Genomic DNA, 22,790 nt, shown 5'->3' on the forward strand with positions numbered 1-22,790 from the left:
CCAAGGAAATAGGGCTTTCTGCCTTAGATGTTTACAAAGCAGTCTCTACTCTCACCCTTGCCTCCCCACCTCTTTTCCTACAATGTATAAAATTCCTACAATGTATGAAAATGAACTAAAAAAAATCTATCTTCTGATATTTAAAGGCATGTTAGCTGCTCGAGTTAATTTCTCTGTGACAATTACCCTTGTTAGCATAATATAATACAGGGAAGGCTAAATGTTTCTTATCATTAGGCCAGCTACATAGAAACTTTGTAATTATAGACCAGATTTTTAAGGTCTAAATTATAAGACACATTTGTGTAATGCTTTCTGTAAAATTGTGTATAAATCTTATAACTTATTGCCTTGTGAAGATACTTTAAAATGTCTATCACTTCTATTAAATAATCAAGAACTCCACAAATTGATAACTTAATCCTTAAGGCATATAATTATATAAAAATTATTATATACTTAACCTAAACAAATATACAAAAGCAAAATGAGGTTTATGGGATTTTTGTACTCAACAAAATTTCACAAAGTTTATTTGGCAAGTCAAACCAGATACAACACAATCAGGTATAATGCAACTATAAACCAAACTCAGGGCTATTTTGTAAAATAATAATGAAAAATAAGTGAAACAGAGTGCCCAAAGAACAAACTACCCCAAACAGAGAATTGAATATTCCAAAGCATCTGTGATTCATGTTCCTTTAGTCTCTCCCAGTGGTTCTCTTTCTAATTACATACAATGGGTAAATTTCAGACAAGCCTCACGCATGATGGTACCGGCAGAGGAACCCAGGTGTGTGAAATCCCATCCACAGCCAGCATCCAGAGACTTAAAAGCAAGCTCCCCGAAGCAATATCTTATAACCTACTTCCCCCTCTGGGAGAAACTAACAAGCTACCGAGAGTTTCCTGCCCACGTGGCCTTGCAAGGTCCCCATGGTGTAATCATATGCCAAAGCCAGTAACAAGCTGGATCTCATTCCCCTGACCCTGAGGGAGCCTCCAATGCGGCATCATTGGGAAGGACGAGTAAAGAGAGGCTTCTGGAATCTCAGGGATAGGATGAATGGAGAGGTTACTGAGCCCACTCAAGAAATCGACGATCAACAGGATTTCGTGATTCGTGATTTGTGATTTGGGTAAATTTATTTAATGAGTGAATGTTTGAAACTGAAAAAATATAAATCACTGGAAGCACATCTACTAAACTGACTTCCTTCTCTTTCCAAATACATTATTGATCAGTTTGGCCATGGATTTTGAGCCGCTGGGTCTCCTTTTTTCTTTGAGTTTGAAGGTTGTCAGGGTATCCTTGACGATTCTGAGGAACATCATTTCCACTTCCAGACACTGCTCAGCTGCGGACAGTTCGCAGAACTGGCACCGGTTATCCTGTGCCAGTTGGTGCCCTTCTTCCCAGCCAACTTCTCGCACATGACAGAGATCTTGCTTGTTACCAACCAAAAGAACTGCTGATTCCACAGCTCTGAAATACAGAAACACAGTCCTTTGGTGAGAACATTTTAAAACAACTTTTTCTTTAAAATAATTAAGTTTCTATCATAAGGATCATGGATTTAAAAATGAATCTATTGTGCATGATATGGACTAATGTGGCCATTCTGTTTGTGTGTTCGTGTGTGTGTGTGTGTGTGTGTGTGTGTGATGACACATAATCCCCATGACTTAGAAAAAAAGTTTAGATCTTTTGTGAAGCAACAAAGTTCTTCAAGGTAGGACTTAAGAAACATGAACCTGGGCTGGAGCAACAGCACAGTGGTAGGGCATTTGCCTTGCATGCCGGCTGACCCAGGTTCTCATGGTCCCCTGAGCACCGCCAGGGGTAATTCCTGAATGCAGAGCCGTTAGTAAGCCCTGTGCATCGCAGGGTGTGACCCAAAAATCGGGGGAAAAAAAAGAAAAGAAAAGAAAGATGAACCTAATCCTGGATTCTGGCTTTGTCTACTACCAAAGCATGATTGCTATTTCTTGGTTTTCAGTTTCTTTCCATGTGAAAAATAGCAAAATATTTCTCATCACACAAAATTTTCATAGGGATAAAATGAAATGGAATATATACCAAAATACCTAGAACTCTTTCAAGGAATCAAGCAGCTTACTAGCTATTATTTTTTTATTTCTGTATCAAACTCAGGGAATGTCTCTTTACTAAATAGCAATTATAATAAAATAAAAAATTTAGATGTAATTTTTCTAAGGAAAGAATATTTTTCAATATTCATTGCTCTTCATTCTTTTAAAATATCCATTAAAACATAATTTGGGGAATATCTTATATCTATTTTGTACACAAATTTATTTTGAGAAATATGGTGAGTATAATGTCTCCAGCAAATACTAACATATCCTCCTTTTTAAAGGGAGTTTCATGTGAAGACTGTAGCATAGAATTCTGGCAAAGAACTACTATGGGGATGAAGTGGGAGAGCACAGAAAATCTGTGACTCTGTCTAAAAGAATATTATCCCCTAGTATTGTAGCACTGTAGGACTGTTGTCCCGTTGCTCATCGATTTGCTCCAGCGGGCACCAGTAACGTCTCCATTGTGAGACTTGTTGTTACTGTTTTTGGCATATCAAATATGCCATGGATAGCTGGCCAGGCTCTGTTGTGTGGGCGGGATGCTCTCGGTAGCCTGCCGGGCTCTCCAAGAGGGACGGAGGAATTAAACCCGAATCAGCTGCGTGCAAGGCAAACACCCTCCCTACTGTGCTATTGCTCCAGTCCCTTCCCTCCCCTAGTATTGTCAAGTGTTATTTCATTTATATGACAGTGTAAGCTATGAGGAGAAAAAATGTTGGAGTTGAGGATATTAATAATTCATCTTTTATACTGTTCACAAAATATATAACAACTTTATAGGGAAGAGTAAATGAAATAAATATTCTGAAGGTTGACAAATAGATTTTCTATTCGTTTAGACGCAGAATAGGAAATACTCAAGAAAAAAGTTTTAACCAGTAAATTAATGTATCTCAAAACTATCAAATACAGGTTCATTTTCTTAAAATTTCATTTTAGAGGCCTACACCCAGCAGTACTCAAGATTATACCTGGCAGTGCTCAGAGGGAACATACGTAGTGTCAGGGATCTAACCCAGGCCAGTCAGAGCCACCTAAGGCAATCACCCTACACACTATGCAGGCCCATCCATGATCAGATTTTTATGTATTTCAAAGTGGTTTATGTTATTTGGAGGACGAAAAGAAAAAACTTTATTATTGCCCCTTACCTAGATCATGGTATTTGAATATAAGGCATTTTATGCTTGAAACAATGGATTTTTTAAAATGTCAGTAACATTATAGAAAATCAGGGTTATGTGGTACTTTAGTAAAATCATTTTCTTTTACCCTACCAATCTTCATCAGTTTGATAATCAGAAAATGGAGATACAGAGATTAAAGTGGTTTGCCTAGGGTCAATCAGATATACATGAGGATTTACACAAGCTGACTGAAGAATAACATCATTTGCTAGTCACTGGCTGATGCTTTCTTGATACTGGCATTTAAAGTACATATTAAGAGCACATAATTAAATTTTCAGTAATAATAATGTGCTCTATTTTGTTCCCAGGATTAGGATGCTATTTTGAGCTTTAAGGGCAAAATTGTGTAAATGCAAAAAGAAACTTTTCCACAAGTACATTGAAAAAAGTCTTTTTAGTGGAAAGGCTAAAATATACAATTTTTTAAAATAAGAAATGTTAAAACAGAAAATTCATACATTTAAATTAAAGAATGTTTTTGTATAGACAGGTACTCTTTCATAATTATTTGTGTATGAAAACAATTCCAGGAAAGTGTTGATAAATTCTTTATTTAAGGAAATAACATGGAGAAAAATATATATATCGTCATATTTAGAGAATTTGTGGTTTGATGATTCATTCCACTTTGCTTTGATAGATTGAACAATCCAATAACTAGGAATTGGATGCCAAAGGTAATAAATCTGGATCTATTTAGTATCCTTAAGATATTTGTGGGCATGAAAAGAAAAGGCTGGGAAGCAACTATCTTGTGTACAGAAATGATCATTATTTTGCATCTGAGTGTCATGTTAACAATAGAGGCTGTCTTGTAAAATAGCCATTTACTCGGGGCAAGTAACTGTTTATGTCAGGCGGGATATAAAGTATTCTCACCCTATTCCTTTTACTACCCATGTAGCTCCTGTGGAATGGAAGGTGAATTGTTCAGGGCTGTTAAATTTTGTAATTGGAACTCTGTATTAAACTCTTCCTAATGATGCTTACCGTTCTATGATGATTTAGTAAAAAGAAAGGAGAGAAGGATGAAACTATCTTACCTTTTACAGTGACTAGTTTGTGGCTCTCGAATTCTGTAGATTAGTGCTTTTGCAAAAGCAAATGAAGACCTGTCACTGATATCATACACAATAATAAACCCATCTGCCCAGTGCAGTTCACTTGTGAGGGAAAATTTTGCTTTCTGTGGCTGAAAATAAAACAAGCACATTGAAAGGGGCTCCATGTACCACCCATATTTTATAATTTTGAAAAATTAATTAAGAGAAACCAGTCTTACCAGGACTCCAGTATGCTAAATAATTATATTGTCAAAATTATAACTTGCTTCTTGATTTATTCCTCTTTTTTAAGCCAATAATGATTAATATTTTAAATATACATTATAATAATGCTACATGTCTCATTTTATAACTTTTCTCTAAGAAAATAATTCCAGTTTTGAAATTTTGGTAAGCTTTATCAATAGTTTTTGGATTAATATTTATATATGCAATTTTGAAAAGAGATCATCTCCACCTATTCTATAATGGAATATTTGTTCATTCCTGGCACTAAATTCAAATCAGTAAAAAGTATTGAGAGGATTTAGGTGAAAGATCTAAGTAATATTTTACTTTACTAAAAAAGCTCTGTCGTGTGGAATGTTGATAGACAACTTTCCATTCTCCATCTCACACATACAATCTTATTTTAACTTTGTATTTGTGTAGGTTAAGATATATGTACTCAAATTGAATCTCTTATGCGTTATTGACAGTGGCTTATTAAAAATAAAACAGTAGTAGCACTGCATTGATAGTCATTCACTAGAAACTTCTGATAGCTGTATTACAATTCGATAGAAATATACCATGAATTCAGTCCCATGTAGCTATTTTAAGGGTATTTTTAATAGGATCACCTTTGTAATAATTTTACAGAATATTAAGATAATGGAATGAATAGCCCTGCAAACAAACTCTTAAAATTTAATAGTAAAATTAAGGAGAAACCTTATTTTAACACTGGCACCTCCACACTCACTCACTCCACCTTCCAGTCATGATGGAAAAAAATAAAGCAAAAGGATTCTTTGTTATACTTACTTGGGAACAAGGGTCATATATTTCTAAATTCAGTTGCCTTCCTTCCAAACACAAATGTTTATTATAGATAGACTCTGGAAAATAGGCACACATTTGCTGTCATTATCGAAATACCCCACAATTTTTTAAATGAGCTCATTTAAATCATAACCAGCAAAAAATCAATGAATCATAATTCAGCACAATAGTACCATGGCTATTTTTTATTGCTAATGGCCTCAAACATGCATTTGTTATATGGGTTCATATATATTTCTGATTAATGAGCATTACCTCCATATCTGTTCACCTACATATTTTTGTACTTTATTTACTGAACATCTATCAAATACTACGGGTGAATGATCTATTTATATACATAAAGCTAATCTATTAACTACGAACTAGTTATTATTGTGAGATAGGGGAGTGCCTCCCCTGGCAGTGCTCAGGATTCTGTGCTCAGAGATCACTCCTGGTGGACTCAGGGAACCATATGCAGGGCTAGGATTAAACCTAGGTTGGTCGTGTGCAAGGCAAGCACTCTACCTGCTGTATCTTTCCGCTACCAGAAGCTAGTTCCCGTTTTCTCTCACCAACTGCAAGTCATAATTAGCCAGTAATTTTCTCCCTTCTGCGTTATCAATGTTTCCATTTACAAGTCACTACAAAGCTGGCTTTTCCCTAAGATTAACAATTCTTCAGATTTCCAAATTCTCTTTTACCTCTTGCCTCACTTTCTCCGTTGGCTTATAGTGACAATTAGCAATCCCTGTCACACAATCTCTACCTCCTATGTTTTTGAACCATCTCAATCAGGCCTTCACTCTTTTTTGTTTTTCACTAAATCTGTGCTTATCAAGGTTGTGGTTTTAGACCCTATGGCCAGTTTCATGCCTTGACTTTTACTTCCCTCTCAGCATTGATAAATGCTAATCACTCTTCTTCCTTAACATGTTTCTTTCATGTGGTTTGCATGGCAGTACTTCTTTTTTGGTTACACCCTGCGATGCACAAGGGTTACTCCTGGCTCTGCACTCAGGAAATACTCCTGGCGGTGCTAGAGGGACTATAAGGGATGGTGGGAATCTGACCCAGGTCGGCTGTGTGCAAGGCAAACACCCTACCTCCTGTGCTATCTCTCCAGCCCCAGCATGGCAGTACTCAGTTTCATCTCCTCCTCTCCAGCTCGGAGTTAGCTGTTTGTATGTAGCCAGTCTTAGATTTTCCCATTCCGGGTATAGATCCGATCTGTGTGTCTCTTCTGCCAACACATGCTTTATGGCTGACCTTGTCCAGTGAGAAATGTCTATATTTCAATTATTGCCAATGAGCCCAAACGACATCTGCAGTGCATACATCTTTCCTGAATTCTAGGCATAATCACCTCGATGTTATTGACCCTCTCCTCTTGGCCACCCGATAAGCGTCACAGCCTTGGTACGTTTAATGCCGAACTTGCAGTGTGTTTCTCCCTTGTTTTCTCATTTCATTAAATACCATCTCCTTAACTCTAGTTTCTCCAGGCTAAAAACCTTAAGGTCATCCACGATTCTTTCTTTCCCTCACATCCCATACTTAAGCTGTTAAAAATTATTTCTCACGCTCGGGGCTGGAGCGATACTCCAGCGGGTAGGGCATTTGGCCTTGCACTCGGCGGACCCAGGTTTGATTCCCAGCATCCCATATGGTCCCCAGAGCACTGCCAGGAGTAGTTTCTGAGTGCAGAGCCAGGAGTGACCCCTGTGCATCGCCGGGTGTAACCCAAAAAGCAGAAAAAAAAATTATTTCTCACTCTACTTTCAAGGTATATTTTGAATTTGTCTGTTTCTCATCAAATTCTTTGATAACACTCTGGACCAAACCTTCATTATGTTTTTGCCTTGTTCATTACAAAATCTGCATCTGGGCTCTATCTGTTCCCTAATCCCCTTTTTGTGTCTCATCTCCTCTCAACAAACAAGTGAACGGTGATACTGTAGGCGGTGAACCCCGTAACTAGCTGGGGTGCACGTTCTGATGCAGTTGTCCTCAGGACTCCCCAACCCAGCAGATAATCTACATCCTTCTAAGGTCCCCACATATTCCTCATTATCCAGCTCCCCATTATATCTGCGGCCTCTGTCTGGCTGTCTGTCACCTCACAAACCCTCGCCATTGGAACTGCAGTGTTCTACATTCCATTCCACCAGATATCCAAAAACTGCCTGGCCGGAGAAGCTTGGATTTTTCTGTCTGAAAGCACCTGTGGCTGGAGGTCCTGCGTCTATCGAACTGTCATCCTCTCAGCAAAGTGTGCTCTGATTGCCCAAGTTTGATTGTCTTGTGCCATACGGGCATCATTCCTTCACTCATTGTATGACATCTGTCACTGTCACTATCACTCTCATCCTGTTGTTCTTCGAATTGCTTAAGTGGGCACCAGTAACGTCTCCATTGTGAGACTTGTTGTTACTGTTATTGGCATATTGAGTACGCCCCAGAGAGCTTGCCAGGCTCTGTCGTGCAGGCGGGATACTCTCAGTAGCTTGCCTGGCTCTCAGAGAGGGACGGAGGAATCGAACCTGGGTCAGTCGCATGCAAGGCAAACACCCTGCCCCCTGTGCTATCGCTCCAGCCCTGTATGACATCATTTACATTTAATTATTTTTGTTTGTGGGCCACACTTAACAGTGCTCAAGGCTTACAACTGGTTCTGTGCTCAAAGATTAGAGTTTGAAGGACCCTATGGGACACTACAGACTAAACCTGAGATGGCTTTGAACAAGACAAATACTTGATTTGTATATACTGTTTCTCCAGACCCACATTGAAATTTTTAATTGGTTCATTACTTCTTCAAGATTTTAAATCTTATAAAGGGCTGAATATATGTCCTTTCTTTTTAAATTCACTACCTGGGATATATGATAAATAATCAAATTCCTCTAACTGTTCTTCTAGAGACTGATACAAGACATACTTCTCTAAAAAAAAAAAAAAAGTCAACATGCTGCCTAAAATCATGATCAATTACGGCAAGTACTCTGTAACTCATAGTAGGAAATACATAGCATATATTTGAAGAGCAAACTTCAGGGAATTCTGAATAAATTTTAAAAGATTCCTTTAAAATTTCATTTTAGGGAAACATTTATAGTTTCACTTAACCTTAAAGTGTGTTTCTTGACAGTTCCTATAACCTTCATCCTCAAGTTCACTGATTCCAAACCATAAAATACCCTCCTAGACATTAAAAAAAAAGAAAAAAATTATCCTCAAATATCAACATTTGCCACCAGGGGTCACTAATTCTTAACTTTTTAGAGTTTTCTTATTTCCCTTACCACCCTTCACTGATATCAGCTACAGAGTCATATTTGTTTTGTCCTTGCACCACCGTGACCTTTCGTTCACATGGTTGTCTTTTTAAAATGTCTGTCAGACATATGTGCTATATAGAGCTGTAAGATCAGGAAACATGGAAATCCCCCATTTGCTGAGATCTGATAGAAGACTGAAGTGATGATTTTTGTTGCTCGTGCTGTTACTTTTAACCTCTGTTTCCTTTTTAAAAAAATCTGAAGCATTTTCTCATCCCCAGCTCCTACTTGTATATCAAACTATTAATGACCTATACAGTGGAATTTTCTTTTTTTATTAGTGTCTTTATAATCAGTTTTCAAGCACACCCTTTAGGATGCTTAGTGTTAGATGGCTGAATACATGTAGCAAAAAACACCTAAAATACTTTAGTTATTTTCAAAACTACTCGTAATGCTGGATGTGGCCCATAAGCAAAAACAAACCAAAAAAGTTAAAAACCCTAATGGACTGGGAAAGATATGCATCTCTACTCATTGGGAGTCACACAGAAGAGCCTGGCAAGCTCCCCATGGCATATTCGATATGCCAAATACAGTAACAAAAACAGCTCTCATTCCCCTGACCCTGAAAAGAGCCTTCAATCATTGGGTAAAACAAGTAAGGAGAGGCTGCTAAAATCTCAGGGCTGGCACGAATGGAGACGTTACTGCCACCCACTCCAGTAAATTGATAAACAATGGGATGACAGTGATACAGTGATACTCTTAATTATGGCTAAAGGTATTTTTCATTTATGTTTCATAGGAAACTGGTTTGAAACAATAAATTCTGCTCTAAATGAAGTAAGCATCAATGAACAAAAAGATCATCCCTTTTCCTCCAGTTCTCATATTTACTAAAATATACTGCTCTTATTTTAAAAATCAAATCTTGGTCTGGGGCAGTAGCAGAACAAGCAGGGTGATCAAACTTGAACTAAGTTTGATCCCCAGCACCTTATCTAGTCCCCCACGCTGGGTCAACAGTGATTCCTGAGTATAGAGCCAGGAATAAGCATCATCCCTGAGCACCACAAGAGATAGCCCCCCCCAAAAAAATTAATAAAAATTGATTTTTTAAAAATCTATTTCCCTAATATTTCCACTCAGGGAAGATAATCGTAGCAGTGTATCAATTCATTTATAAGCCAAAAATATTCTCAAAACTCTGGCAACTTTTCTCACTTTATGGTGTTATAATATTTCATATGTCATGCTAATTCTGATCAAAATACCATAAATTTTTTATACAGTTAGTGAAATAATCTGAAGGTTACATCAAGGTGCTCTGACATCTGCTTTAGAATTTATCTGAAACTTACATAAGCAATAGAGATAATTATGAAATTATCTTTAATTAAAGAACCATTTTCCTATTATTTTCACATGGCTTTGCAATAAAAGTCAGCTATATTTTGTAATTACTTTGTTTTATAATTAAAATCCCCTTATCTTTAACAGATGTTGATTTAATTTTAAGTTTTCTCCATAGATTAGAAAAATATTCACACTCACATGGTCTACAATGTTATTTTGGGGAAGATCCAAATTTTAATATTTTTTCTTGTTCTAGCCTGAAACCAACTGGCTTTCTAATCCATTTCAGTTGACATGAAATTGTATAAATTTTATCATAAACTAATATAATATTCAAATACTTATTTTGGGATGTCTAGAAGAATTTGAATAAGTAACTTGCTTATGATATTGAAATTTAAGGATAAAAAATGTAGAACAGTGACTTACCAAAATTAGAAGCATATTCTCCAATATATCTCTTAGTAAGAAATCTTACTATAAGGGCTGCAAAACAAATAAGATAAATATATAATCTATTCTGTTTGGGATGTAGATAATTTAATTATGGACATAAGATTTTATCTTACTGCTCAAAAATTACCAAGCATTATTGAAAACCTTAATGTCTTGTTAAACTTTAGTCTAAATGGCAAAATTTCTAGTGCACAACCATAAAGATTAGCAGGCTAGCAAGTAAAGGATCTAAGATTACTGCCTAAGGAGAACCACATGATAATTAATTCAAGAACACAGCACAAAAGGCAACTTAACCTTTTGTAACACTAACAGACTTCTCATTTACATAAAAGAGCATCTCTCTCTCCCAAATCAAATTAAATGTCTCCAAGGTTCTGCATGCAAAGTCTGACAAGGACAATGTCAAGACTTTGCATTTGTTCAAGGACAGCGATTTCAAAAACCAAGAAAAAGAGAAAGGACCTCAGTTTATCTTATTAAAGTTCCTGGTCTGGTTGGTGGTAATTCATCAGGCTTCTGTCTTCCAAAGTCAGGGTACCTATCACTCAGTTTCTGTATATCTACAAAGCCACACTCCCCCAGTGTTCTTTCACATTTTATATAATGATCTATTTAAACAATAGTTAACCCATCCACAGGAACTGGACTATACCTCTCTTCCCACTTAGCCTCAGGACAGCAGAGAGTTTTGAAGCCATTACTAAGCCTTTGGTAAGTGGGGACAGTTATGTTGGAACACAAAGTCAGTAAGATTTGCATTCTTATCTGTAACTATGAAAGCTCCAAGTAAAACTAACAAACTTATCATACACATATACTTAACACAGTTCTGTCATATTGCAAATGTGACATTTTGCACATTAGTTTCTATACTCAGTATTATTTGGCGCTAGTTTTTAATACTTAAAAGCAACATAAATCTAACATTTATAGACATACTCACTATTGCCCACACTCTACTCACCAGATTTGCCTGTTCCTTCCCTGCCCAAAACAGCAAGTTTCATATCATTCATCTTGCTTTTCTTTCTCTCTCCTGGTCAGATTCGTCTTCTAGAACTCCACAGGCTCTAGCCATCATGTGACTTTTTTTCCCCAAAATTCTTTTTATTATTAGGGCTCTCATTTCTCTAAGCCCAACCCCACCCCCATATGCCTACCATCCAATAATAACTTCAGAAATATTTTCCTGAGGTCCTTTGAGCCTTTTACTTTAAAGTTGGGGTTATATTTAGAAATGAAATCTATTCAGCCAACAGTCTTAAATTTGGTACAGACGCTGGGTTCCCATTGACCTGCACAACTACTTCCTCTTAAGACTTTGAAAAATGATATATCTCATTAAGATGTTAAAGGATGAGGAAATATTCCCGTTAATTTACTTCAGTTGAAAGACATTTTATTTTTGTGTTAAAACCCAAGTGTCTATCTCATTGGATTTTCCACTGTGAACAGCAACAGATTAAGTTAACTCAGGAAAGAAGGAAGGAAGGAAGTGAAAAAAGGAAAAGGATTGTTACCTGGGAGTTAGTAGTTAGGGTGTGAAAATACACATTCAGAACCAGCTGGTATTTCTTAATCATGAGGCTCTCAAGATGGAGGAATATTGCAGAATTTCAGCTGAATTATTCTCTTTTTGAAAAGCCATGTCACTCAACAACAGTGATATTTCTTTAAAGTTTTTTTAAAACTAAACCAAGGTATTCTAAACTAAGGCAAGCAATTTCATCTTGTTTAAAGATCAATAAACAGAAATCTGGTACATTTCCTTCTACAGTAATATAAAATTTGGAAACAAAGGGGAAAAGGAAGAAAAGAAAGTTTGGAGGGCTTTCCAAACTACTGTGAAATGAAGAAATTCAGTGAGCAAAAATGAACCATCTTTCCTGCTAGTCCAGGTTCTCTGTTAATGTCTTCCTCTTCTTTATCATGTACATGTTTGGAGTTGTAATAAAAGAAGATAACACACAGAAATTCACCTTTTGACTATTAAGTTTTGCAACATATTGAAAAATTTCCACTTCCAGAAGGGTCCAATCATATGGAATAATCATGTGCTTTTCAAAATAAAATTGTTTAATAAATATCTCTTAATGACTATAGAACTATAGAACTGTTGTCTCATTGTTCATCTATTTGCTCCAGCGGGCACCAGTAACATCTCCATCATGAGACTTGTTGTTACTGTTTTTGGTATATTGAATATGCCATGGGTAGCTTGCCATCTCTGCTGTGTGGGCCAGATATACTCTTGGTAGCTTGCCGGGCTCTCCGAGAGGGACAGAGGAATTGAATTGCCGTGCCAGCCATGTGCAAGGCAAACACCCTACCCACTTTCCCTTAATGACCGCCATATATTAATGTTATGTTGTGTTTATGACATCAATAATTAAATATTGAGTTTCCTTCTCTACTGAAGTCTATAATCTACTCAGAGGAGAGTGGAAAAGTGTTGATGACAACCTATCCTATATTGCTGAAAAAGCTCTGACCAAGAGCTACAGAAAGCAGAGCAGCAGTAGAGACAAAGGTTTTCAAAAAGTAGGTACAACTCACTTTAATAAGTTATTTGGAAAGAAGGAAGAAATGTGAATGGAGATTAAGGAATGTGTCTATCTCCCTGACAGAAGAACAAATAGACACTCCAAGGCAAAATTAAGGCAAAATAGAATATGATCATTTGTGGTATCAACCAGATAACACCTCAACTTAGAGCTTTCTTTTTACTTAGGTTAAATTAGATAAAGGATCACTAAAACAAATATATACCCTACTGAATAACAGAAAATGTTTTCATATCATTTTCTAACAATGGGATAATATTCTATCCAGGCAGAGTCTCTGGTCTGAGCACCTGGCTGTCTTCCCGGGACCCCTCGGAGGGGATGGGCTCCAGCTTCCCTCCCCACCCCCAGCAGAGCTCCCAGCGGCCAAAGACCTCTGAAACCTAGCCACTGCCATGCTCAAGGCTCCTCTCCACACATTCAGATGAGCCTCACGCATGAAGGTACCAGCAGAGGAACCCAGGTGTGTGGGACCCAGGGCTGAGACCTCTAAGCCTGCTCAGATCGGGACTGGGCCTCCTCCACCCAGATTTCCCATTTCCAATAGCTAGGCAGTCACACCCAGGAACTGCCCCCAGCGGCGTGTAATCCCATCCATGGCCAGCATCCAGAGACTTAAAAAGCAAGCTCCCGATATTTTATAGCCTACTTCTCCTCTGGGAGAACTTGGCAAACTACCAGGAGTTTCCTGCCCACATGGAAGAGCCTCGGCAGGTCCCAATGGCGTATTAATATGCCAAAACCAGTAACAAGCTGGGTCTCATTCTCCTGACCCTGAAAGAGCCTCCAATGTGGCACCATTTGGAAGGACTAGTAAAGAGAGGCTTCTAAAATCTCAGGGCTAGGACGAATGGAGACATTACTAAGACCGCTCGAGAAATTCAAAGATCAACAGGATGATGATGATGATGATGATGATGATGATGATGATGATGGGATAATATTCTATATATATATATGCTAATAAAATTCAACAAAAAGAAATCAAACAATCTCATAAAGTAATGGAAAAGATCTAAATAATTTTCCAAGTAAGATATACAGATATGGGCTGGAGAGATCATCCAAAGAGTGAGGCAAAATGCCTTGCAAAGACTAGGACAATTAACTTGCATGTAGTTGACTGGTGACCAATCTTTGCCAACCATTATGGTCTCCCATTATGGTCTAGAAGTGATCCCTGAGCACAGAGACGGAAGTAAGCTCTATGCACTGCTAGATGTGCTCCCCACACAAAAAGATGTTGTCTTTAAATAAAAATATATCTATTCTAGAAGTAGACACATTTTATTTTTAAGTGCTCAGTACTATGAGAGAAATGCAAATCAAAATAACAATGAGCTTCCACTTCAAACCTGAACATGACCTACATGTTAAAAAATAAAACTAGAAATAACCAAGTGCTGGTGAAGATATGGATTAAAAAGAAAAAAAAATAGTGTTATTGGGAATATAAATCAGTTCAGCCTACATGGAAAATAGTATGGAGATTTTTCAAAAACTTAAAACTCTCATGAGATCCAACAATGCAAGTCCTAAGGTATCTATCAAACATAAAATCACTCATTCAAAACAACATGTAATTCATTGTGGTACTATTTATAATAGTCAAGATCCAATCCAAGTGTTCTACAAGGGAAGAATCTTTTCTACAAGAAAAGATCAAGCCTTGTTTCATCTGCACAACATGGACAACATAGGAGTGTGTCATGCTAAGCCAAGTAAATCAGAGGGAAAACAGCTACCTGATGATCTCATTGAAGACAATATACAAAGAAAGAACATAAGGAAGAGACAATGGCCAAGAGACAAGAGACAAGAAGAGACAAGCCCTTAGACTCTGGCAAGCCAACTGAGGTCACCTAAGGAAGGGGGAGCTTTATGGATCGTGGTGGACAGATATTGACTATTGGTAATGGGCACAATGTGGTAATGCTGCACTTTTAAAACATCAATATTTAATTCTTCTAAATCCATGTTACCTCAATAAATTTAAAAGATAGTTTAAAAACTAAATGTAAGGAACCCTCTCAAGGCAAAATACCTCTTTTATGAATCATTATTAGTAGAAAATAGCTGTATATACTACTGGATTATAACTGACTAAGTCACAAAGAGACTTCTAAGTATAGCAATTAAATGTGAATAAGTTAAGTTTATCCAAAATAAAGGTTTTTTAAAAAAATCTGTACTATCTTTAAAATGTGTTGCTACTATTCAAATAAACGAAAAAAATAAATTATTCCTGTTCTGCGTATCACGAAAAAAAAACAATAAGCATTAAAACCCTAGCGTGAAAATTAACTTATACAAAGGTCAACTGACATATATATTAAAATATTCCAAATAATTTGAGGGATTGTGAAGTCTTGTAAAGTTAGATCCAAAATCACATAAAAAAAAACATTTATAGAAAGGAAAATTCAATGACTTTACGTGACTGAACTTACATTATTAGTCCCATAAAATAAACTAAATTTTATTAGTTCCATAAGATTATTTTTGTCATGCATTCTTTATTAATAACAAAATTAGTATATAAAATCGAATCACTATTTTATATACATATATATTTTGTATACATAAAATATGTGAGATACTTGTTTTGCCTACATCATCTACTTACTAAAGAAATTAAATTTCTAACAGAAAAAAATTTTTAAGATGATGAGATTACTTGAGTATACTTTTATGTGATAGCATGGAAATTTCCCATGTAATAGTAGTAATTTCAAAGAAGAAAATTGTGTTTTAATCTTACAAAGACATTTTCATGTAACTAACAGATTTCAATTACATTGACAGAGTCCAGGTGTTTGCACATTCTTTTCAGGGGTAGGTAAAGAACCTGAGGGAAAATAAAGAGAAAAAAAAGAACCACTTGATTGCTAAACTCTATTTCTCTTATCTTTCTTCTGTTCTTAAAACATTTTGTTTAAAGTATCACTGCATAAATTGCATAGAAAACATTTTTAGCTAGAAATTAGGAGCAATTCCTCTGCAGATACAAAACCTTCAAAATCTCTTTCAAAAGAAAAATCATTCAGACCTGGCCATTTACCTAAACATAAGAATGAAAATATGACAATACTGGATAATATACAAAATTTCTTTTCCCTTTTTCTTTTTTAATTCTTTCACAATATGTTATCAAGTCATTCATGATTGGGTTTCAGCAATACAATGTTTTAATGCCCATCCCCTCACCTGTACCCATTCTCCTACCCACCAATGTCCCCACCTCTTCTCACCCGTTTCCCACACACCCATCCATCTGCCTCTATGAGAGGCATTTTTTCATAACTTTTGACACTATAGTTTACAATAGCGATGTCAATGGGGCTTCTTGCATATATCTTCATGCATACCTTCCAACTTCCTCTCTTCCTCCCAGTTAGTCACTTCCCTCCTCCACTGGAGTCTTCCCATCCCAGTCCTATCTCCCCTGCACCCCCAACTAGCATGCATTCTATTGAAGACCAGTTGTGTTCTTGGTTTCTGTTCTGTCTTGGGCATTTTTGGTTTAACTATAGTATTTATTTATATCCCCCATAAGAGGGAGATTTCTTTTCCTGTCTCTTTGCCCTTAATATCTTTTTCCTGCCTAATTTCTATGGCAAGTGCTTCCTTACTATATCGAATAGTAGTGGAGAAAATGAGCATGGAGAAAATGGGCATACTTGTGCCTGTTCTTAGAGATTTGTGCCTTTCAATTCTTCACCATTAAGTATTATATTTGCTGTGGGCTTATGGTAGACTATGTTGAGGAACTCAATTTTATTAAGACTTTTTATCATGAACACGTCTTGGTTCATGCCAATAAGCTTTCTCTGCATCTATTGATATTATCATGACATTTTCTTTGTATGCATATGGCGTGTCATGTTGATTGGCCTGTGTATATTAAACCATTTTTGCATCCCCAGGATGAATCCCACGTAGTCGAGGTGTGTGACTTTTGTGATGTGTTGTTGGAGTCATTTTGGTAGTATTCGGAAGAGGACATTTACATCTGTGTTCATCAGGGATATAAGTCCATAGTTGTCCCTTTTTTGTTTGCTTTCTCTGCTTTTGATTGTTAGGCTGTTTTCCTTGTGGAAAATCTTTGAGAGCATTCTTTTTCTTCAATTTCCTTGAAGAACCTGAGAAGGATTGTAAAAATTTGAAAGAATTGACTAATGAATGCATCTGAGCGTGGGTTTTTGTTTGGGGGCAAGGGGGAATTTTTTGATGACCATTTTGATTTCCTGGATAGAAATTGATCTGATCGGGTGTTTTCTATCTTCTTGCTTAATCTTGGGGGCTTATAGGAGTATAAAAATCTATCAATTTCTTCTAAGGTTCTCTTCTTTCATGGCATAACGTATTTCAAAGTAATACCTGGTGATCCTTTGAATATCTATGTTACCTGTTTTGATGTCTTCCCTTCCATTTTTAATTTGACATAGTAGGCTTCTCTCTTTTTTTGAAATTGGCTAGTAGTTTATTGATCTTATATATTTTTCAAAGAATAAGCTTTTGCACTCCTTGCTGCCCAGGTAAGACCCTGAGCGGCCCCACACGAACAGCTCCTCCATTCCTGAACGACCATGATCCCAGAGGTCCACTAACTACTCTCGGACCCCAGCGGCTTCTTACAGAAATGCCTCTAGGCTGTGAACTAAACTACAACCCCATGCCACCCGGGGAGGGAAAAGGTTTTTTTTTCTCGGCCTTTCCTTTTGGCCGAGACAGCGGCAGCGGCCTGGCGACCACCATCTTTTAGAGCCTACTAAACTGAAGTACAAGCTTGCAGTGATGCGACTTCCGGCAGAAATTTCTCTGGACTTAATTACTAAAATACCAGAAATCCAAATCCAAGACCTCATATGGTCTTCATTCTCAGCAATGGAAAACAAATTATCAAATTATGCCTTTTCGGCAGGTCTGATTATTGGGGGAAAATTCCAAATAATAATAGTGAGTTTTCTGTTGAAATATTGAATGTAATCAAAATAAAGAGAGAGTAAAGTGAAAATCATTAGCATACAAGCGTGGGGGGCGGCAGAGTAGGATGGGAGGTATACTGGGGTTCTTGGTGGTGGAACATGTGCACTGATGAAGGGATGGGTGTTTGATCATTGTATGACTGAGACTTAAATCTGAAAGCTTTATAACTTTTCTCATGGTGATTCAAAAATAAAAAGCTTTTGGCTTCATTAATCTTTTGGATTGCCTACTTGGATTCCAATAAAATAATTTCTGCTCTGTCTTATTATTTCCTTCCTCCTACGTGCCTTGGGTTCCTTTCTTGGTCGTTTTCTAGTATCTTAAGCTATGTGGATAAATTGTTTATCTGGGCCCCTTCTTCCTGCCCAATGTGTGCGTGCATTGCATTGAACTTTCCTTTTAATGCTGTTTTTGCAGTGTTTCATATGTTCTAGTGTCTCACATCTTCATTCTCATTTGTTTCTAGATATCTCGGTTTCCTCTCTGATTTCCTCTCTGACACACTAGTTGTTCAGTAGTGAGCTATTTAATTTCCAAGTATTTGAGAGTTTTCCCCTTGCTTCTACTTGTGATTAACTTCAATTCTTAATGCATACAATATGGAGAGAATCATTCATACAATTTCTATCTTCTTGAGTTTATGGAGATTTGCTTTCTGACCCAATACATAGTCTATCTAGAAGAATGTCCAACATACACTGAAAAATATACATTCAACTTTATGGGAATGTAATGCTGTATTTGTCTCCTCCATTTTTTCATCCAAAGCCAATGAGTATTTCCTTTTTGAATTCTACTGTAGTTGTCTACCCAAAGGTGATAAAGCAGTGTTTAAGTTTCCTACTACTTTTATATTACTGCCAATAAATCTATTCAGGTCTGTTAATAGCTGTTTAGGTATTTTGATGATCCATACTTAGGTGCTAAAATATTTAGGAGTGTGATTTCTTTCTGTATACATGGAAATTATCATCTTTGTAAATAATTCCCTTCTCTCATCTTGCTGCTGTCAATATTTTCTTTCTTTAGCTTTCATCATTCTGATTATGATATGTCTAAGAGTTTTATTATTATAATTTGGATCTCTCCTGCCGGCTACCTTTCAGATTCTTGAGTCTGAGAGCCTGCACTCTTCAGCCCTGGGTATTTCTCACCTATTATTATAGATTCTTTATTATATATTTTATTATGATTGATTTTATTATAGATTCTTCATCCCCTTCCTCATCCTCAGGGACTCCAATGATTCTTATGTTGTTTCTCTTGAACTCAATCCTTTGACTCTCTTATGAGCAGTTTATTTATCTTAATATTTTTTCTTTCTATCTTCTGTAGGGTTTTTGAAGGTTTCTTGCCTCTCATTCTGGAACGCACTGATTTTATTCTTGGCTGTTGTCACCCTTTTGGCAAGGTTTCTCGGTGTGTTTTTTATTTCACCTTCCAGATTCTTCAGTTCTGTCATTTCTGATTGCAGTCCTCTCATTTCTTCTCCATAGAAACTTTTATAGCTGTATTGGCTACATGTAGCTTTGCATCTTTGAGGTCTTTAAACATCTTTAGTATGTAATCCCTGAGTTTCTTATCTGATTATATAAATATCCGGTTAGTACTGGGAATGTCTTCTGGGCTATTCTCTTCATTAACTGAGGTTGATGGTATTCTGTGCTGCTTATCTTGCTTCTTTTGCAGTATAGACATGAGTACTTCTGTTATACCACCTTACCCAGTTCCCAGCAAACTCTCTGGGAATGTGAGATGAGAGTTACCTCACTTTCTTCTTGGCTGAAGCGTGTGTTGTAAAGGAAGTAAAAGATGCTTCCAAGTGCTGCCTGGGCTGCTTCTCCACTCTGAGGCCAGTCCCAGAGCATCATCCCCTCTGTTAGTTTTAATAGAAGTCATTCTATAGAAACTATTTGCTCCAAATACAATATCTGGGCTTATATACATAAATAACTGCTTATTCAACTCAATTCTAATGGCTCACTTTTTACATATATTGGTTCTCTAAATTTACTTTTTGCTCATGTGATTATTTTGATAGATAAGGCATTTATTTGAATAAATATGTATAATAAATATAGCTTGCTATATAATAAAATGCTTTCACATTATTTAGTCTGGGACGACTATTTTGGAATTTCTCACAGAAGGCTTTTCTTACAATTTAATGAATTGTATGTGAATGCTGAACTCTAAAGTACTCTTCAAAATGCAAATAGTCCTTGGTCTTTTATGCCTCCACCCCCTCCTCCAATTCTCTCTTCTACACTTCATCTCAGTGTGCATATGTGTGGCTTCATGTGTAACTCTTTTGCTTGCTCTTTTTATTCCTTTCTCTATAGATGGTTCTAGAATTTTAAAATAATCTTCTTGTTTAGGGTCATCAGAAAAATGTATAATGTTATTTATGCATGAGGTTACTTTTATTTTTCTCTGCTACTGATTACTTGACTAAAATTTGAATATTTCTGTAGTATAAAAAAACAGTAATATTCTTTATAATCCTTATTAAGCCCTCTATGATATGTTCTTTCCTATGAAGGCTGGATTTGAATGTATAACACTAACTCCCAGTGGTTATGGCATTTTATCTCCTATTAGCTTTAACTTCCCTTTACGAGTTTTCTTAATCTTAACTTTTTATGAACATAAATATAACAAGTTTATAATTTAAATGATTTTTACATTACTTTATGTTACTATATTGAAATTATGTTATACTTTAATTCAATTTAGAAAATGTAAAAATTTGCTATTTTCTGTTAAACATGTAGTACTTTATAAAATACTCATACATTACTCATCACAAATAACTTCATTTTATGTGTCAATACTATTCTATGATACAATGTGAAATATAATTTCTGTAATATGTTGTGTGTAAATTGCAATAGAACAAGGTAAAATATATACGGGCTGTAGCAATAGTACAGCGATAGGGCATTCGCCTTTCACGCGGCCGATCCATGTTCGATTCCTCTGCCCCTCTCAGAGAGCCCGGCAAACTACCAAGAGTATCTCGCCTGCACGGCAGAGCCTGGCAAGCTACCCGTGACATATTTGATATGCCAAAAACAGTAACAATAAGTCTCACAATGAGAGACATTACTGGTGCCCACTCAAACAAATTGATGAGCAACGAGATGACAGTAACAGTAACAGTAAAGATATATACACATATACATATGTATAATTTCCAAGCAATTTAAAAACTCAGTTGACAACATTATTACAATTGTCCTATGATAGTTATGTTTTAAAACTAAATAGCTTCTATAACAACCTTTGAAATATCATCTCTTACTTGGTTACCACATCATAATGAAATGTTTTATTCAATAAGTAAGTAATTAAATTACACAACTCTCTTTTTTGCAACTAAAAATTATGATTACCCCACCAATTTTCAAAGGTCTTTAAGTAATGTTTAAGACTAAATAACTGAATGATTTGCTAATGTTTCTCAGCATGTATACATACAATTTCAATAATAGTCTCAAGGTAATGATTCAGTACTGTTTTATTCCTCTGAACTTTTCTTGAGGTATTTATTGTTTCATAAGATTTACATTTCCTACTACTTACATAATAGTTGAAACACAAGAGCTAATAATAATTACAACTCGGCTACTTAGCCTTTTTGTCTTTTCTAAAATTTTATGTCTCTTTGCATAAACATAAGTGACTTTCTTAGAAATTAGTTTTTTTCAAAAGTCAGTAAGTAAAAATTTAGCCTTTTCTTAATCAGATGGAATTGATCAGTACATGATTTATTTTAACTTACACAGAAATAGCTATTTTTCTTATCTTTTCTCAAAAGCTTTTATTATCTCTTAGAAATACTTTTCCTAAAGCAAATTTTCAGATTTAAATCTTAATACTATAATTACATAAGACTGAATGAATACATCTCATTATTTGCTTTGAAAATATCTAAGAAACAAAAATCAAAATATACAACAGTTAAAAGTGAAGAAACATATTTCTTGCCACATAAAATACTAAATAAATGTTTCTTATTGGTAGAACAGGTTTCACTTGCTGTCTTCAAAGTCTAGCCTCCAAGCCCCAGGTGACAGGGAAGAGAAAAGGAAGAGAACGTGGCAACTCATGTGTGGCGGGTTTTAAGGGGATCCAGGAAGAATTCACTTTGATTCTTTTCAGACAAAATAGAATCAAATGTGAAAACATAAGATCTTGTCTCTTCTTGGATCAAAGATGTGCTGATCCTTGGACCGGAAATTAAAACATTGGTTCTTCTGACTCCGATCTTTGTACTTGGACTTGAACTAAACTACTAGCTCTCCTAGATCTCAACTAGGCAATTGCAGATCATGGGATGTCCCAGGCTCACAACTGTATGAAGCAGTTCCTCATAATATGTAATATCTCTCTCTCTCTCTCTCTCTCCCTCTCTCTCTCTCTCTCTCTCTCTCTCTCTCTACCTCATTTACCACACCCCTTCTCTTCATCAACCTCTGCCTCGGATATCCTATGGTTTTGTCCCTCTGGAGAACCTGAAGTAATGAATTTTCCAGAGGGATTTTATTTTCTCAAGAAGAATACTTTAAAATGTAATTTTCAAAGGATTACACAAAGAATTGAAGCTGAGTTCCCTTGAAGTTGGCTGTGTTCCCACTATAGCTCACTGCCCTGTCACGTCTCTCTCCTTTCTCTGCTTGTTTATTCTTACAGATTTTTTTTCCTTTTTAGCACTTTTTGCAGGATTTTTCTCCTAGTGATAGTTCTAAC

At 36.2% G+C, this 22,790-nt stretch overlaps 1 protein-coding gene across 1 annotated transcript; it reads right to left on the reverse strand.

Moving 5' to 3' along the window:
• Window positions 1-715: 715 nt before the first annotated feature.
• On the reverse strand, window positions 716-11,537 carry RERGL (RERG like). Its single transcript, XM_012933405.2, has 5 exons — window positions 11,450-11,537; window positions 10,456-10,512; window positions 5,387-5,460; window positions 4,340-4,488; window positions 716-1,489 (listed from the first exon to the last, which is right to left on the reverse strand). Exons 1-5 carry the CDS (start codon window positions 11,499-11,501, stop codon window positions 1,207-1,209), a joined length of 615 nt encoding a protein of 204 aa, XP_012788859.1. The 5' UTR covers window positions 11,502-11,537; the 3' UTR covers window positions 716-1,206.
• Window positions 11,538-22,790: the final 11,253 nt, after the last annotated feature.

The sequence above is a fragment of the Sorex araneus genome, chromosome 10, assembly GCF_027595985.1.
Source record: "Sorex araneus isolate mSorAra2 chromosome 10, mSorAra2.pri, whole genome shotgun sequence".
NCBI lineage: Eukaryota > Metazoa > Chordata > Mammalia > Eulipotyphla > Soricidae > Sorex > Sorex araneus.

Excerpts from the sequence above, each read along its gene's own strand:
- RERGL (XM_012933405.2), bottom strand. The coding sequence starts at position 11,501 with ATGAATGATATGAAACTTGCTGTTTTGGGCAGGGAAGGAACAGGCAAA. Across the intron at positions 10,513-11,449 it reads GGAAGGAACAGGCAAATCTG|CCCTTATAGTAAGATTTCTT; the intron begins GTGAGTAGAGTG and ends TTTGTTTTGCAG. Across the intron at positions 5,461-10,455 it reads AGAATATGCTTCTAATTTTG|AGTCTATCTATAATAAACAT; the intron begins GTAAGTCACTGT and ends CCTATTTTCCAG.